Here is a 16,670-nt window from a genome sequence, read left to right as displayed (position 1 = left end):
CAAAAGGGGGTGAAGTTCGGTATAGCAACATAAGAGTTTGCTTTTCAGTCAGTAGCATGAAACATCTCGTGCCGTCCATATCATGAAATACAACATCCGGCCTCGAAGTAATTGATAAAAGAAATATTTATAATAAATTATCGGTAATTGATAATAAAAATTTTTTGACGGCTTTAAAATATTTTTAAGGAATATTTAAAGTTTTAGCAACGTGATTGAATAGTCAAGAATTAAAGTCATGTAATTATTTATCACTAAAAAGGTAAGTGAGATCATTTTTATTCAATAAATAAACTCAATATTGTTTTTATTTAAATTTGATACTCAAAGATATGATTATTAAAGTGTAAATAATTTTTTATTTAATAGAAATATTAATTTGGATAAGTTAATTGTATAAATGAAAAACATTACAAAACTTTCTATTGAGCAGATTGTAATTTTATATCAAATAAGTTGACGTATTTTATACTGTGACTGAACTAGCTGTGCTAATTGATCTCGAGGCTAATTAAAGGCTGTACACTGTAATACATATGCAGAGTAAATCCTTAATACCAAGGAATATAATTAACTTAATTACTATTATCTTTCAACTTTTAATATCAAATTTATAAAAGCTATTAGGTACTTTTTCAGTTTATCAATAAAAAATTCTTGTTTATTAGAATCCGTAATTTTACCATCTTTTAGTTCTTTTTGTTTCTAACTAATTCCTATTGTTATAAACAATATACAATTGTTTCATCATTTCAAGTTATTTATAACAACATTTTATTAATATTCATCGAATTTAATAATAGTAATGATCATTCAATAAATTAAAACTATTTCTAATTGTTTATAACAAATTAAAGTTATTATAAAAAATATGTAATTATTTAGAGTCATGTAAAGTCATTGAGAATAATATTGTATTGATATTAATCTAATTTTTTAATAATATTAATTATTCAATAAGTTGAATTTATTTCAAACATCGAGATATTGATAAAACACCTGATATACGCACGTACAATTGTACGTACGTACGTACATACATTTTTAAACTTCCTAATATGCTTTCAAAGGCCTTAAAATGTAAACAAATGATAAAATAACGGATTTTAAAAATTGACTCAATGATAATACCTTCCTAAAAGGAAGTTAATAAATAAAATCGAATTCAAGCTTTAATTTTACATTAAAATCCACAGTCTTGTTAATGGAACACTTTTTAAGATGAAGAAAGTAGTGCAAAACGGCAATATTCTATAAATATATTTTTTATTATACATTATTATTGCCAACAAACATAAGATGTTTAAACAAAGTAATTTTAATTAAATGATGGAAGGAAAAGTAAATACAAGTGTTTACCTTTCTATGGACTAGAATAATAATTAAAACTAGTTTTATGATCTCAGGTTGAATGAATACATTTTATAAATAATTTCTATCAGACCGAATGTATTCAAATAAATATTTCCAATGGAAAATAATTGGAGAAACTATTTCCTATCATTTTTTTTATTAAATTAATAACAGAAAAAAATATATTGGATTTCATTTTATCTGTTTTTAAAAAATTCGCAGTGAATTAAAGTTTAATTATTGATTAACTTTTCTAATGATATTATGTCATTTAACTGATAATGTTATTTATGATTTTCTTAAATAATAATCTTTTGTTATCATAAAAGATGTCATGTTGTCAGTGGAGGATCAAGTAGAAATGAATCATTACCAACTTCAAAGCTCTACAAGATGAAGCCTTTACTTTTTAGAATTTTTTTTTATAATAATGGTTTCTTTCATGTTGGAACAAAGCTTTAATAAATAAAGTAAATGTCAATTTTGATATTCATAAGTCGGGTTCTTACTGATAGAAAAAATCAAAAATTGAAAAAAAAATTCTTTTATAATATGAATTTTAAAAAGTTTCACCAACTTTTTGTATAAAAGTTCAAACTTTTTTAACTGTGAATTATTTTTTTTAAATATATAAAATAATTTAGGACTCAAACTCAATTAAAAGTCCATTTTTTTCTAGAATTCTCACTGGTGTAAAAGTTTATACCCAAAGTTATTTGAAATAATTAAATGATCGATTATTTGACGAGCTTTTGATTAACCTTGATTCAGATTACTCATCATAATTCTTTATTCATAAAACATTTGGTAAATTCCTATTTTATGATCCAATATTTCAGGTATTATCTTTACATATTCAACTACCTACATAGTGTAATATTCTTGAGATTTTTAAAATTGAAAAAAAGTGAAATTGCATTTTATTCCACGAAGAAGAAACATAATTTAAATCGAATAGAATCAGATACTTTAATAAAATAATGTTAGATTGTAAGATAAAAAAAATATTTTATCATAAAAATTTTTTATACTTCATATGAATGTAGAAAATGAAAAGTGAATTAGCTTCATACCTTTCTTATTTTATTTTTTACTGAACTTTTTTTTTATGAAATTACATTTTCCAGCCTTTTTTCATGTAAATTTTAAGTTATTTTAACTGAGATTAATTTTTTCTCAAAATTTTTTCTTACTGCATTAAAATTAAAGCTTATTAGAAAATATAACGTTTATTTTAATAAAGAAAAAATTAATTAATCATTTAGAACTCGAGTTATTCGAAATTAAAGTTCACTTTTCTCTTCATTTAAACCAATGATAATTCACTACAAGACTAAATTTTTTATTATTTATTCAGAAACAATTATTTTATAATTTTTATAAACAAAAATATAATGTCAATGCATTTGTAATGAATACTCTATCAAAAGTAATCAAGTTTTATCGTAATGTTTCTAAAAAAAAAAATAAGTATTAATAATTTTAGTCTAAATAAAGTCGCCTATAAAATAGGCATGGACCTTCTATTTTTAATCTTATTAGCTTTTTCAAAATAATAGAAGACTAATTAATCAATATGCAGAAATCTAGTGTGGATATTTAATAAAAAATATAAATTCTTGCTTCAGACAATCCTGGGTCATTTTTTTGATACGATCCGGAGCGATCGGAATACCTCAAAGACATTCCAAATATATCTGTAAAAATTTAAATATTTAAGTCACTTAATGAATATCTTAACAGTATTTTACAACGTTGTGGTTTTCATTATATAATTATAAAAAAATATTTTAAACAACTTATACTAGAAAACTATCTCTAAGTAGATAATTCTCATTGTGTTCCATGTAATATGACATTAATTATCACTGATTATTATACTAAATAAATATTTTTTATTGTATTTTTCACTTGAGTTTAAAAATTCATTAATATTACGACTGTTTAATTGGTAAAAAGCTTGAAAAATAAACAATAAATTTAAAAAACTATTAAATCAATTATGAAAGAATTCAATTAATTCTCGAAAAAATATTGATATTAAATTATAATAAAATAAACAAACATTCTATGCAAATTGAAATATAAAATCAAAACAAACTTTCACGTTCTAAAATTTAGAAAGGGAGAATCTGTGAATTACAACATCTGTTCTCCAATTGACCTGAATTCAATTTGATCAAAATGCATTTTTTAAATTTTCATATAAAAATGACATTACTATATAAACTTACTGAATGTAAGCATAATTTCTATCGACTTTTCAACAAAGTTATGTCAATTATTTAAAGTTTTTCAACACACCAACACACTAGTCATCAAACTAGTTCTATCAACAACTGTTGAATGTTTGTTCGCAACAGTTATCCAGTAGTTCTTTATCAAAGTGAAATCTCCATTCCCATTTTCCAACTTTCAATAATTCAAACTCATCTATTTAAAATAACACTTTACTGTTGAAAATTATTTTTAGTTTATCAATATAAATTTTGAGGCTGCTTTAAAAAACAATAAATAATAGCATATTAATTAAAGAACACCTTGACTGTGAATATTCAAACCAACGAGTGAGATTGATAAATACGATCACTAAATAATACCAGAGCTAAATAAATCATCATTATAGACGTCAAATACGGTTATTTAATACCACTTGATCAAAAACAAATACAAGGATGCAGAGATAAAACAATTAAACATTTTCCTCATCAACATAAAGAATAATATTGATATGTAAACATTAAAATTAAATATAATGTTGATATAAATATAAAAATATCAAGTAGTTGAAATAAAGTAGAATTGTTTTCTTAAGAAAGGACTTCATAAATAGAGAAAAGATATAAGGAATGATGAGGTAGATATAAAAATATAATAATAAATATAAAAAGATAAGTGATTTAATCCTAAGCTGTAGCTTTCATATCAATGCTCCCTTCATTCCACTACGATTAAAAGAGCTTTCCTCATTCGGTGATCAGGGGTATTCTTCAAGTTGTGGAAGTGACCCGACCGACTGCCCTTAAGCAAAAAATAAACTCGGGCTATTTTAGTTACATCAGGAGTATTTGGGATGAAAAAATGAGTTTAAGGAAAATGGAATTTTTTTTTCTTGTAATTCGTAGATTGATAAAATTTTTTTTATCATCTATACATGATAATTATTTTAATTATAATCAATTTCAAGTATACTTGTACACGGAAAAAAGCATAGGAATTTTTACTACTTAGTTTAAAGTAAAATTTACTAGCCAAAAAAAAATTACAAATTAGTAGTTTTCTTTTTTTTTAGTAATAATAGTTAACAAACTTGGGAAAAATAGCTATTCTGGTTAGTGAAAATTTCTAGAAAAAATTAAAAAATTCTGACATTTATTTTCCATTTAATAAATTTGTTAAAAAAACTAGTAATTTTTAGTTTTTTTTTGGCTAGTAAATTTTACTTTAAACTAACTAGTAAAAATTCCTATGCTTTTTTCTGTGTAGGTATTGGATTAATAATATTTTCTAAATTAAGGTTAGATGAGAAAAAATAATTTTTTTTAGTTCTGATTTAGATTAAAATGTTTTCTAGGAGTAAGTGAGATTTTTATGGTTTGATGTGAAAGCTTGAGTAGATAAATGTCACCTATTGTTTTAAACAATGAATTTGGACAATGGGTTCAGCATTGAAATTTAAGTCAAATATAAAAAAGTTTTAAAACATAGAACACTGGAAAACTTATTCTTCTGCAATGAAAAGAAATTTTCGCTATGCAAAACAGTGTCTATGATTATGATTAATAAAAAGAATTAAAAATATTTTATTAATCTTGAAAAAAAAGGTTAAATCAACGAACATTAGAATGAACTACAACTTAGATAATCATTTTCAAAATAATCGAGCTTAATAAAGATTTATTATTTTAAGTAACCATCAGAATTACATTTATAAAAATATTACCATGTCAATTTAAAAAAAATATTTAATTGCGCAAGTGTGATTTTAAATCTGATTTAAGTATTTTAATATCAAGAATAAAATTTCATCAATTTTGCATCAAATATTCAATATTCCTGATTCAGAAAAAATGTTTTTCCAGTGTAGTTCAAAATGTCTGACTAAACTTGAATTATTCTACTGTTAATAATTTTTCCTTCGGTTCCAACTGAATACAATGCAGAGTTCGGCATGAATATTTTTTTTGTAGTAGTATTTTTAAACAAAATTATTAATTTATTCTTTAATGGATGATTTCGAAAATAAAAATATCAATTACTGAATAATCGTTACAACATTAATTATTGCAACCCAGGTATTATTTTTTTTTTTTTTAAAAACATGTCTATAATAGTGCTCACTCTAGTAAGATATTGCAGTCTTCTCAGTAAATAAAGTTATCATTCATATACCAGTCATATATCAGTCATGGCTCAGTACAGAACCATTGCTCGATGACTTCACATCAGTCCCAATGCTGGCCCAATAATGGATCTGTTCCGTCATATTCCTACTAGGACATTTGCCTGATAATATACCAATGACATTAAATTTCAAAGAAAAAACTTATACTAACTTTTAAATACCTTACTAATAAAGTCTGATTTAAGTAGAAAAATCATGCTTTGGTCAGACAAAAATGTAACATGTTCAGTGCATCGTATTACCTGAAATTAATTTAAAGTTTCCCTAGAAAGTCACAAAATTGTATTTATTCTCTGTAAAGAATCTTAACAAAATCAATAACTAAATGAATCGACAAAATTTATATCACTGTAAATTTTTAATATTCCGCTACTAAAATGAATCCAGTTGATTACTTTTTTTACTTGAAATAAATTAAATTGTAGAAGAAGTTAAAAATATGCTTCCTTGGATAATAATCATCGTTGATTAAATTGGAAAATTTGAATAATCACAAGAAAAAAAAATGTCCTGGTTAACTATTAAAATTTTTATGCAAATTATAGCATTGATTTTTTGTTCTCAATAATCAGTCCAAGTCGGTTAAGTGTAATTTAAAATATTAATTAAAATTAGCATAAATAAAATATATTTACTTCCAGAACAAACATGTTAAAACTAAGAAACTTTAAATTTTCTTTCTTCTTACATCTAAATAATTTTTAATTCTATTGAAGTCTGTGCTTTTATCTTAATAAATAGATAGATATTACTTGATACATTATAATTTTTAAAGTTTTATCAATACTTTATCATTAATACATGTCGATAAAACAGTTTTTTATTATTTTTAATGAATAAAATATTATAAATTTCATATTTATATCTATTGGCTAGTAATAATTTGAGAAGTATACAAAAATGCATCCTCTATTATCTGTAATGATATCCTAACTTATTGTCAATGACATCAGCAGTAATGATACTCTACTATTAATCATTATAACACAGACATTACTTCCCCAATACAACCTATAAAAATAGATATTAATAGATTTTTTATAAAAGAGTTAAAAAAATTTTATATCTTCCTGTTTTTATCATGAATCATTGACAAAAAATATGTGATAGCTTTTGCACATTTTAACTATGAAGCTGAATGCTCGTAAATTTAGTAGTGCTTCTTATCAATACTTTTGTGAAAATATATTTATTCAAGTTAAAAAAAAATTTTACAAAAAATACACTCCATTAAATTCGAATGAAAGTATCCATACTTGAAATAAACTATACAATCATTATTAATATCTTATTAATATTTATAGGAAATTATTTCATAAATGAGTTTGAATAAAATTGGATGATAAATTAAGTAAAATATCATTAAGCCATTGTCATTAAGAGATAAAAGATACTGTAAGTTTTATTATCATCACGACTATCAGTCTTTGTCAATAGCAAGTATGCATTTGTCAGTTTGTTCATAGAACAAAAAAAAAATTACAATAAAACGAACATATGTAGAAAAACAAAAAAAAAACTAATTTATTAAAAACTTACTTTGCATAACGTACACACAGTTTTAGCATTCTCATTTTCATTTATTTTTGATAAGTCTAAAAATAGCAAGTAAAAGAACAAAGGTATAAAGACCAAAGTGCAGCATAGGTATCATATGTAGATGTTTAATTTTTGAGGGTATGAACAATCTTGTAAGGTCTCTTTAAAGTCTTGAAACAATTTAAAATGTTACTGTTCAACTTTCATCACATACCTCACCCAATTGAATGAATTATTTCTCTATTGTTTCTCAAATTCACCTACACGTTTTTCTCTTTTTTTTTTTCTTCACTTTAACAACTTGACTTCCTTTCCAATCGTCATTGACCTCGTTTTATTTCAAATCTATAGGCATTCACACCAATATGCATGCTATATAAACTTTTCTTATAATTCAACCATTCATTTATCCAATCAAAATTACCAAAATACTTTCTAACTTTAAATAAATATTATTAATGTGATTTCATCGTGATTTTTTGATTGATAAGAAAAATATTTACCTAAAAGTCCATTTAAAACTTTTTATCAGATCTAATAAATATAAAGTATAACTTTGAGTGTAAATCATCGATTATATTGTTGATAAAAATTTTTTTAAATATCTGTATTAAACATGACAATGAAATTTTTTTTTTAAACTGTTAATCATTAAATCAATCAAATTGATTACTTTCAGTTTGAATTATTATTAACTTCCTATTAGGAAGTTCTTGTAATGGGGTCGATTTTTTAAACTCGTCATTTTATCATTTTTTTTACATTTTAAGGCCTTTGAAAGCATACTTAAAGGTTTAAGAATGTATGTACGTACGTATTATTAGCCGTACGTGTATCCGGTTTTATTTTATTTTCGATATCTCGAGGACTAATGAAGACATTGACTCCGAACTAATTTTGTTTGAAAGATAATGTAATGAAGAAGATCTGAAAGGAGTTTAAACAAATTCGGTCTTGCCATTTTTTATTTATAACAAAATACTGTAAAATAAGTTGAGTAAAAAAAAGGTTAAAATAGATTCTACTTATTGAGTGATTAATATTAGTTAAATAATAAATTAATATCAATACAACATGATTGTTGATGACTTCACATGACTCTAAACAATTATATATTATTTATAACAATGTCGATTTGTTATAAACAATTAGAAACAGTTTTAATTGATTGAATAATCATTACTATTATTAAATTCGATGAATATAAATAAAATGTTGCTATAAATAACTTGATATGATGAAACAATTGTATATTTTTTATAACAATACTAATTCGTTATAAACAAAATTACGGATTTTAATAAATGGGAAGTCAGGGTTCAAAATGAACCTAGACCCATTTTCAATAAATAGTATTGAAGTAAGTCAGCCACTAGAACATAAACTGCATTACTAAAATAAAATTTAAAATATTTATTAATTCCAAATGTAACAACAAATAAAATAAAACACAGTCAAATATGAATATTAAAAAATGTATGTTATGAGAAGCTTTGGATTATAAATCATCTATAAACAGTCAAGTACATGAAAAGCTCTTTTATATTGATTTCAAAATAAAGTAATATATTTTCATATTTACAATATAAGTAATATACTTCGTTCAAGTATATTAAATAGATAATTCTTTAACCCGATAGATTTTTATGTCATACAGTTCAAAATAAATGCCCTAGTTTCAACAATTGAATATTATTTCTACAAATGCTAATATGTATAATTGTACATGTATAAATGTGTATCTCCATATTCTCCAGTACATATTTAATCATTTGTATTGTCAATAGATTGTAACTTCCCACTATTCTAACGTGTTCACTCTGTGAGCTTGTTATTTATCAAAGTCCAGAAAAGCTCTCTCTGTCTCTCTTGTAATTCGATCACTTATTTGATTACAAGCGCAGAAGATCCTTGAAAATTGCCAATAAAAAAAAAGTAGTTGATTACGTTTAGTCTATTTTCAGTATCAAGATTTTAATTGTTTCAATTTTTTCACGTTTTGCGATTGGTTTCTTTTTTTAAATTAAAATAGGTAAATGGAAGCTTTATCGTTTAGAATGTGTAGTGAATAGCAAGTTATTTCATAGGATTTTAGAAAAAAATAAATTCCAGTTATTCGAGAAATAATCGAATGTAAAAAAAAATACATTGGAAATGTGTGAGATTGCACTGAATAAACAACATTACCAGATCAAAAATAATTTTATTCTTAATTATAGTAATATTGACATCGCAAGGTTTTTATACAAAAATTAACTTCACTCTGTGTTGATACAGGAATATTATTTTTCCAGTCCGTAAAAGAGTAAATAATGAATAAAAGCTTCTATTGATATTGAAAAAAAATATTAGTAACAAAAAAAGCATAGTTGTTATAAACGAATAATTTGATAAGAGAAGAAAAAAATATTTGAACAAATGATAAAAAATTTGTTTTTTATTTTTTAGGTAAATTAGACTAAATGCCGAAGTATTTGAGCATTTAAAAATGGGTGAACTTCAAAGAACGAGTGGTACAAAAATAAAAACTCCAGAGCCATTGGATTTTGAACCTGATGCTGCGAGCTTTTATGAAAAAGCACAAAGTAAGTAGTTTTAATCATATTAAATTATATACATTAATATTTTTCTTTTTTTTTTTTTTAATATTCTGATCTTTCTTTATGGTTAATGATAATAACACTCTCACGTGTTTAGCGTATAATATCGTAAAAATTTTTTTTTATTAAAGTAGTATAGCCAAAATATAAAAATAATAATAGTACGAATAGTAAGTGTATTATTACATTATAGACAAACATCCAAATAAATTATTCGGCAAGTTTGAAAACGATTTAACGTCTGTTATAATAAAAAATCAATGATCAAATATCGTAGTATTTACATTGACACAATAGAAAACTGTTCGTTATTCCTCCGGTGAGACCAAAATTCGCATATTTCCAGAAAAATTTGGCATAACAATGTATTTAAAAAAAGCTTACAAATTGAGGAATTTATTAATTTAAAAAAAATGTATGTCAACGATCATTAGGACAAGTTATTAATGATTAATGACTCTAAACAATTATACATTGTTTATAAAAATTTCAATTCATTATAAATTGTTTTTTTTTTTTACTTTTTTTCTATTCATGTAAATATTATTACTATTTATCTGTGGCCCTAGTCTGGCTTTGCTGTTGGGCCTATGTAAATGTTTAAATAAATAAATAAATAATTAAAAATGGTTCTAATCTATCGAGTCATCATTACTATGATTATATTCGACGAGTATCAATCGAATGTGATAAAAAATTTTGCGTGATTAAATTATTGTATATTGTTTATAATAATAGCAATTTATTATAAATAAAAAATAAACTAAAAGATGATAAAATTACGGATTTCAATGACTGAGAAGTTTTTTTTCAAGGCCCAAACCCTTTTCTTTTTTTGCAATGGGATTTTGTATATTATTAATTATGATGAGATTGATTTAATTATTGTAATCAATTAAAAAAAATAAATGGTCTTTTAACAACCCACACTACCTCAAGTACCAAAGTATTCTCTTTCATTTCATTTTATCAAAGAGTAAAACAATTTGATGAAATTTTTTAATTCTCTTAACCTTGAAAAAAGTAATTCGTAGGCGCCTTGTTATCAATGCATAACATGCACATACTCTCCAAGAGCCATTATTGTAAAATTGCTCCCTCGATATTTCCAAGCACGTCCGATGATTCAACTGTATCTATTGAATTTTCACGTCACTATTCGAATCAATTTGCAATTTATTCATTTACACTTTGAAATGAAAAATCTATTCTCTATCAATATATCCAGAGATTTTGATTTTATTTTTTTTTTTTTATAACATCATTGCTCTATTCATATACTTTTTTTTTTTAACATTGAACATGAAAAAAAATTTTTGTTCTATGTAGTCTTTCAATTTTTTATTACATTTATACATTTTCTTTCATCTTTAGTACTTAAAAATGAACTGCTACTACATGAAGCAGTAATTAAAAATGAACCAGAAGCTGTAAAAAAAGTTTTAGCTGAAACAGTGGATGTTAATTCAAGAAATAATGTAAGTTTTTGTAAAGTTTTTAAAGTTAAATTGAAAACTTTCTTTTTTTTTTTTTTGTCATTCATTAAGAATGAAAACAACTAAATATTGAATTATTAAATACTTGTTTTTATAAAAATTTATTTTAGTATGGTCGAGCTCCAATACATTGGGCTGCATCAAGAGGAAGTACAGAAATAATGGAAATGTTAATTAACGCTGACTGTGACATCGAAGCAAAGGATAAAGTAAAAACTTGTTTCCTTCATTCTTTTATTTAATTACTAATCAGTTCAATGAATACTCAATTATTGTTATAATCAACATCATCAAAATTACTCTTAATCATTTTATTTATGACTTTGATGATTCAATTATTCAATTAATCACATCAATTTATTGGAATGCTAATAATTCATTGTTGTCTAACCTCTTTTTTTTTAGTATGGCATGCGCCCATTACATATGGCTGCTTGGTATGGACATCTAGAAGCTGTTAAGATGCTGATTGATGCTGGTGCTGATACATCAGCTATTAATAAGGTATTGCCAAGTTTCAATATTATTTTATTAACTTCCCAATGGGGAGTTATTATGGTGGGTCCAATTCTATGAATCCCAAATTTGGACATATCTCTACGTTTCGAGGTCCTTAGAGTTGTATTCATACAAAATAAATAATTAAATATTATTTATAATTATTTAATATTATTAATTACTGTAACACAGTAATAATAATGAAAATAATAATAAATAAATTATCAGCACTTGTTTGAAAAAAACTCCATAAAATCCTATCAAAACTTCCTCATACAATTGTGCATTTTATACTCTTGGGTGTTCGAAACTATATTGGTTTTCAGAAGAGTCAAAAGCTTTTTGGAATATTATATTATGTAAATATTCTTGGTATTTATATGACAAGGCTTTATTGATATATCTAAACTTAAAAAAAAACAAAAATTAATTCTTCATCAGAAAGGTCAAATTTAGTATAACTATGATCCATCAAACTATTTGCTTAGACATAACAAAGAATCTAAAAATACATTGCACTGATCCATCATCAATTACAATAATAACTAAAAATGATTTTCCTCACTCTATCATTTATTTATTTAATTAAAAACTTCTTGAATAATTAATTACAATAAACCAATTTTCTTAATTCAACAGAAGAAATGTACACTCTTAATGTGTGGAGCACGTGGGAATAGTCCAAAAATAATTGAATATTTTACAAAAGCTATTGAAAATTTAAACAGTGATGCAACAGATTATTTAGGAGCAACTGCTCTCCATCATGCTGCAATCTCTGGACATCCAGATGTCATAACTGTCTTGTCAAACATTCCGGAAATTAAACTAGACTCTACAGACAAAGTAAGTGTACAATGTAAACCTCTGATATTGGATGGGAATCATTTCCATCTATATATAACCTTTGAAAATCATTTACATAACGTTATCAAATATTTAAACAACCCCCCTTTTTATTCAATATTAATTTTCAAACAAAAACAATAATCATCCTACATCAGGATGATATCAATACCTAATTCTTCAACATGGTCCTCCATTTCTATAATCAACATTGAAATAACTGTCAGTGTTCCTAGCAATAGCAAAGATCATTTCATAATATGATCATAGTCATGTTAACATCCTAGCTTGTATATAGAACATGGTAATTATTCCTAAACATCATCAGTTGTATTATATTCCCAAAGCATTTTACTTGATTAAACAACAATTGCTTCAACATGACAAACATTCACGACATTGGATCATTAGAAAAGTTAATTAACACTTCAGCATTATTATAAATTACATTTTCTGTAAAAAAAAAACTTCTAATGAAAATTTATTGTCTTATTTTTTATTTAGAAGGGACAGACTCCATTACATTACGCTTGTAGTGAAGGACACACCAAAGCTGTAGAAGTTTTTATAAAACTCGGAGCTAACATGGATTGTCATGACAATGAAGGCAATAGTCCTTTACACATAGCTACAAGGATAAGACATACTGAAATAGCACAGATCCTTTTAAAAAATGGTGCTAATACTCAAATTGTTGATGAACATGGATTTGCACCTATTCATATTGCTGCTAGTCAAGGATGTAAAGGGATTCTTAATCTTATTATAGATCATAATGAGAATATTATCAATAAACAATGCAGAGTAAGTACTACTAATCATTGCTATTATATTCTTCATCTATTGTTTTCATTCATTGTTCAATACTAGTTGGTAAAATAAGTTATTTTTTTAGAATCAGTTTAGATGAATAATCGTTTTTTTATTTTATCTTTCAGGAAGGAAATACTCCTTTACATTTAGCTTGCCAAAATAATCAAATAGAAACTGTGGAAATACTGATAAAAAGAGGGTCAGACATCAATAGCTTTAACTCAGTAAGTTTAAAAGAAATTAAAAAAAAAGAGAAATAAAGATAAAACTACAAGTTGCCTTAGGATTATGGTAATCTAGCTATCACTTTCCTCATATTTCTTTTTTAATATATGTTTTATTTTCATCTGGGATTAAGCATTGTTAATATACATACAATTTCAGTTAAACAGTCAGACTACTTTTTATTTTATATTCGTAAGCATATCGATTATAATTAAGCTAGACTTTATTCCTAAACTATCTTTGATAGAGACTCCAAACTCCAATGCATATTGCTGCAGAAATGGGTCACACTGATGTTTGTAAACTTTTACTAGCAGCTGGTGCAAACATCGAACAAAAAGAAAAGGTAAGTCATTACATACTTTTTGACAAACTTGATTATAGTTAGTTAAAATTAACTTTGCTATAAAAATGATCAACTAACAAAACATTCAATCACCTTTTTGAAATCTAACTCAATGAATGGCATCATTAAAATAGCATAAAAAATTTCATGTTCTAGTTTTAAGTATAATAATTAATAAATGTCTTTGAACTTTTTGTGCTTATTAATTGCAGGGTGGACGTACACCACTTTTTATAGCAGCAAAAGGAAGTTTCACAGCAATTGTGGACATGATTATAAAAACAGCAAGACTAGATTATCCAGTAAGAAAATTGTTAAAAAACTTCCAAGTTTCATCAACTTAATTGATCTTACCTACATAGTAGTTTAGTTTTTTTTTAATATTATTTAATCATTGTATCAGCTTCATCGTGCATATATCATTGCAACAAGACCAAATGTAATCAGTTATAAAGTCATTCATCTGTTTCTGTGCTCAGAATAATTTGGATAATGAAAATGACGAATCAAGTCTATCAAGAAAAAAATCTATCAGAGAACAGTATGGAATAGTTGCAGAAAATGTTCGTTTGATGCTTTGGAGACTGGCACACAAACACTTTGACCCAGGAGATTGGAAAAAGCTTGCTCTGCATTGGGCTTTCACTCAGGAACAAATTCAAGCCATAGAACATCAATATACTGGTAAATGAATTTTTTTTCTTTATCCTTGAAGTACGTTCAATAGGTATATTACATTTTACGTCCGTTTTTAAAAATTAATCGAACCATTAATTTCATATCATTCTAGAAATGCAATAAAGTTCTGTGATAATAATAATAACTATTGAATTAAAATTAACATATATTGATAGACCAAGTGTACTGATCAGAAATGAAGTAAATTTCTCATGTATAACTATGATAACTTTGATAGCATGATGAATAAATCAGCTAAAGTGGCCAAAGTTGTTTCAGTTTGCTTCATTATCTCGATCGATGACTTGTAAACTATAAACTTATTCAAACTATATAACACTAATAATATCTGATAATGTTGGTAGGAAATGGTCTTAAACATGTCCAGAAGTGATGTTGATATCTTAAGATACTTTAGACCAATAATTATACTAAATCTAAACCTGATGAATAACAATAAAATTATCATCAAACTCCAAAGTTTAGTTATTGAATAATAAAAATTATAAATAAGAGTAGTTATCACTAAGCAAATTGTTAGTTGGTTAGTGAGATTGATAAATATTGATGTATAGAATTTTCAGGAGGATCAAGTTATAAGGAACATGGATACAGACTTCTGATGATTTGGGCATCAAGTTTATCACCAAATATACAAATAATCAAAGAACTACAAGATGCTTTATATGCAATAGACAAAAGGAATATTGCAGGTAATAATAATGACTTATTGTATAAATTGGATTTTAATCTGATATTTGAAAGGAAATGTCTTTTTTCTGATTTTAGATTCAATAGCTAAGAAATTCGAGCAAGCTAGCAAAGAAAAATCCCAGAAATGCTGTCATAAATGCACTCTCACTTAAATCCCTCCACTGAGACTGATATTTTTTTTTATTAACAAGATTTTAAAGTAATTTTCAAAATAATAGTTATATAAGAAGAATCAAGTCTACTATAAAACAATGAAATAAAATAAAATAATCCATCGAAAGATTTATGGTGCTTCTTTCATTCCTTTTTCTCTCTTCTAACCACCACTAATTGATAGACAAATTATGCTTTCATTATAAATTTTAATGTAATCAGGCTTCTTTATTAATGAATTTATCAAGAAAAAAAATGAAAAATGAATTTAACTGATATTTAACTCACACAAAATGTAACCGAACATGACCGCTTGTTGATGTAAACATTCATCAATGACTCCAAACTCACCATGTTTGATAAAGTTTTTTTACTAAACCACTTCACTTACAAACAACACACTCCAAAACACTTAATCACACACTTTGCACACACAAAACATTGTTCACTAACACTTCTAAACAAACATCTAATATTACACTTGAATAAATTTCATTTACGATCGATATTATGATAAACACACCAGAATAATTCAAAACGTTACTCTTTTTTGTTTTCTCGCGAATAAAATGGCGCATTTTTGATCGAGCTGGAATCGACGCCCGCCAAACTTGATCATCCCTACTCTCCGACGCCTGCGCACAAAAATGCGCAATAACAAAAATGCGTTTAAAATTTCGAGTAATTAATAAATAATCATTTTTGCGAGTAGAAATAAGTTAATTCTGTATTTTAAAGTCAATAAATATAAAAATTTTAATAACTAAAGTATACATTTTGATTAATATTATTTATTACGACTGACGCGTAGACTCATAACCGCCAAAAAACGATCAAACGTATGGATGACACCACGCTCGATTGTGATTTTGATATGATACTCTAATTGCAAATTTAGTTTGAACTTGAAATGAAGTATTTACATATTTATTGATATACAATTATTTTACTAACGAAGCTAATGTGTTCCAATGCTGCAAAAAATTATCTCTAATTATGAGTGA

At 25.2% G+C, this 16,670-nt stretch overlaps 2 protein-coding genes across 2 annotated transcripts in view; one reads left to right on the top strand and one right to left on the bottom strand.

The window, feature by feature from the left end:
* Positions 1–16,209, bottom strand: part of LOC118069360 (uncharacterized) — a 176,031-nt gene extending 159,822 nt beyond the window's left edge. The window contains exon 1 of the mRNA XM_035087417.1: positions 15,955–16,209. The gene's annotated coding sequence lies outside the window, so the exon portion shown is untranslated. The remainder of the gene's footprint in view (positions 1–15,954) is intronic.
* Positions 95–15,699, top strand: LOC118069354 (ankyrin repeat and death domain-containing protein 1A-like). The gene is made up of 13 exons (XM_035087408.1): positions 95–262; positions 9,746–9,882; positions 11,272–11,375; positions 11,504–11,602; positions 11,799–11,897; positions 12,531–12,737; positions 13,242–13,541; positions 13,676–13,774; positions 14,023–14,121; positions 14,334–14,423; positions 14,601–14,805; positions 15,384–15,512; positions 15,589–15,699. The coding sequence occupies exons 2-13, from the start codon at positions 9,786–9,788 to the stop codon at positions 15,663–15,665; spliced, it is 1,605 nt and encodes a 534-aa protein (XP_034943299.1). The 5' UTR covers positions 95–262; positions 9,746–9,785; the 3' UTR covers positions 15,666–15,699.
* Positions 16,210–16,670: the final 461 nt, after the last annotated feature.

The sequence above is a fragment of the Chelonus insularis genome, unplaced genomic scaffold, assembly GCF_013357705.1.
Source record: "Chelonus insularis isolate UGA/USDA-ARS -01 unplaced genomic scaffold, ASM1335770v1 contig_408_pilon, whole genome shotgun sequence".
Classification (NCBI taxonomy): domain Eukaryota; kingdom Metazoa; phylum Arthropoda; class Insecta; order Hymenoptera; family Braconidae; genus Chelonus; species Chelonus insularis.
The sequence above is the reverse complement of the archived record's forward strand: the minus strand, read 5'-3'. Positions and strand labels throughout refer to the sequence as shown.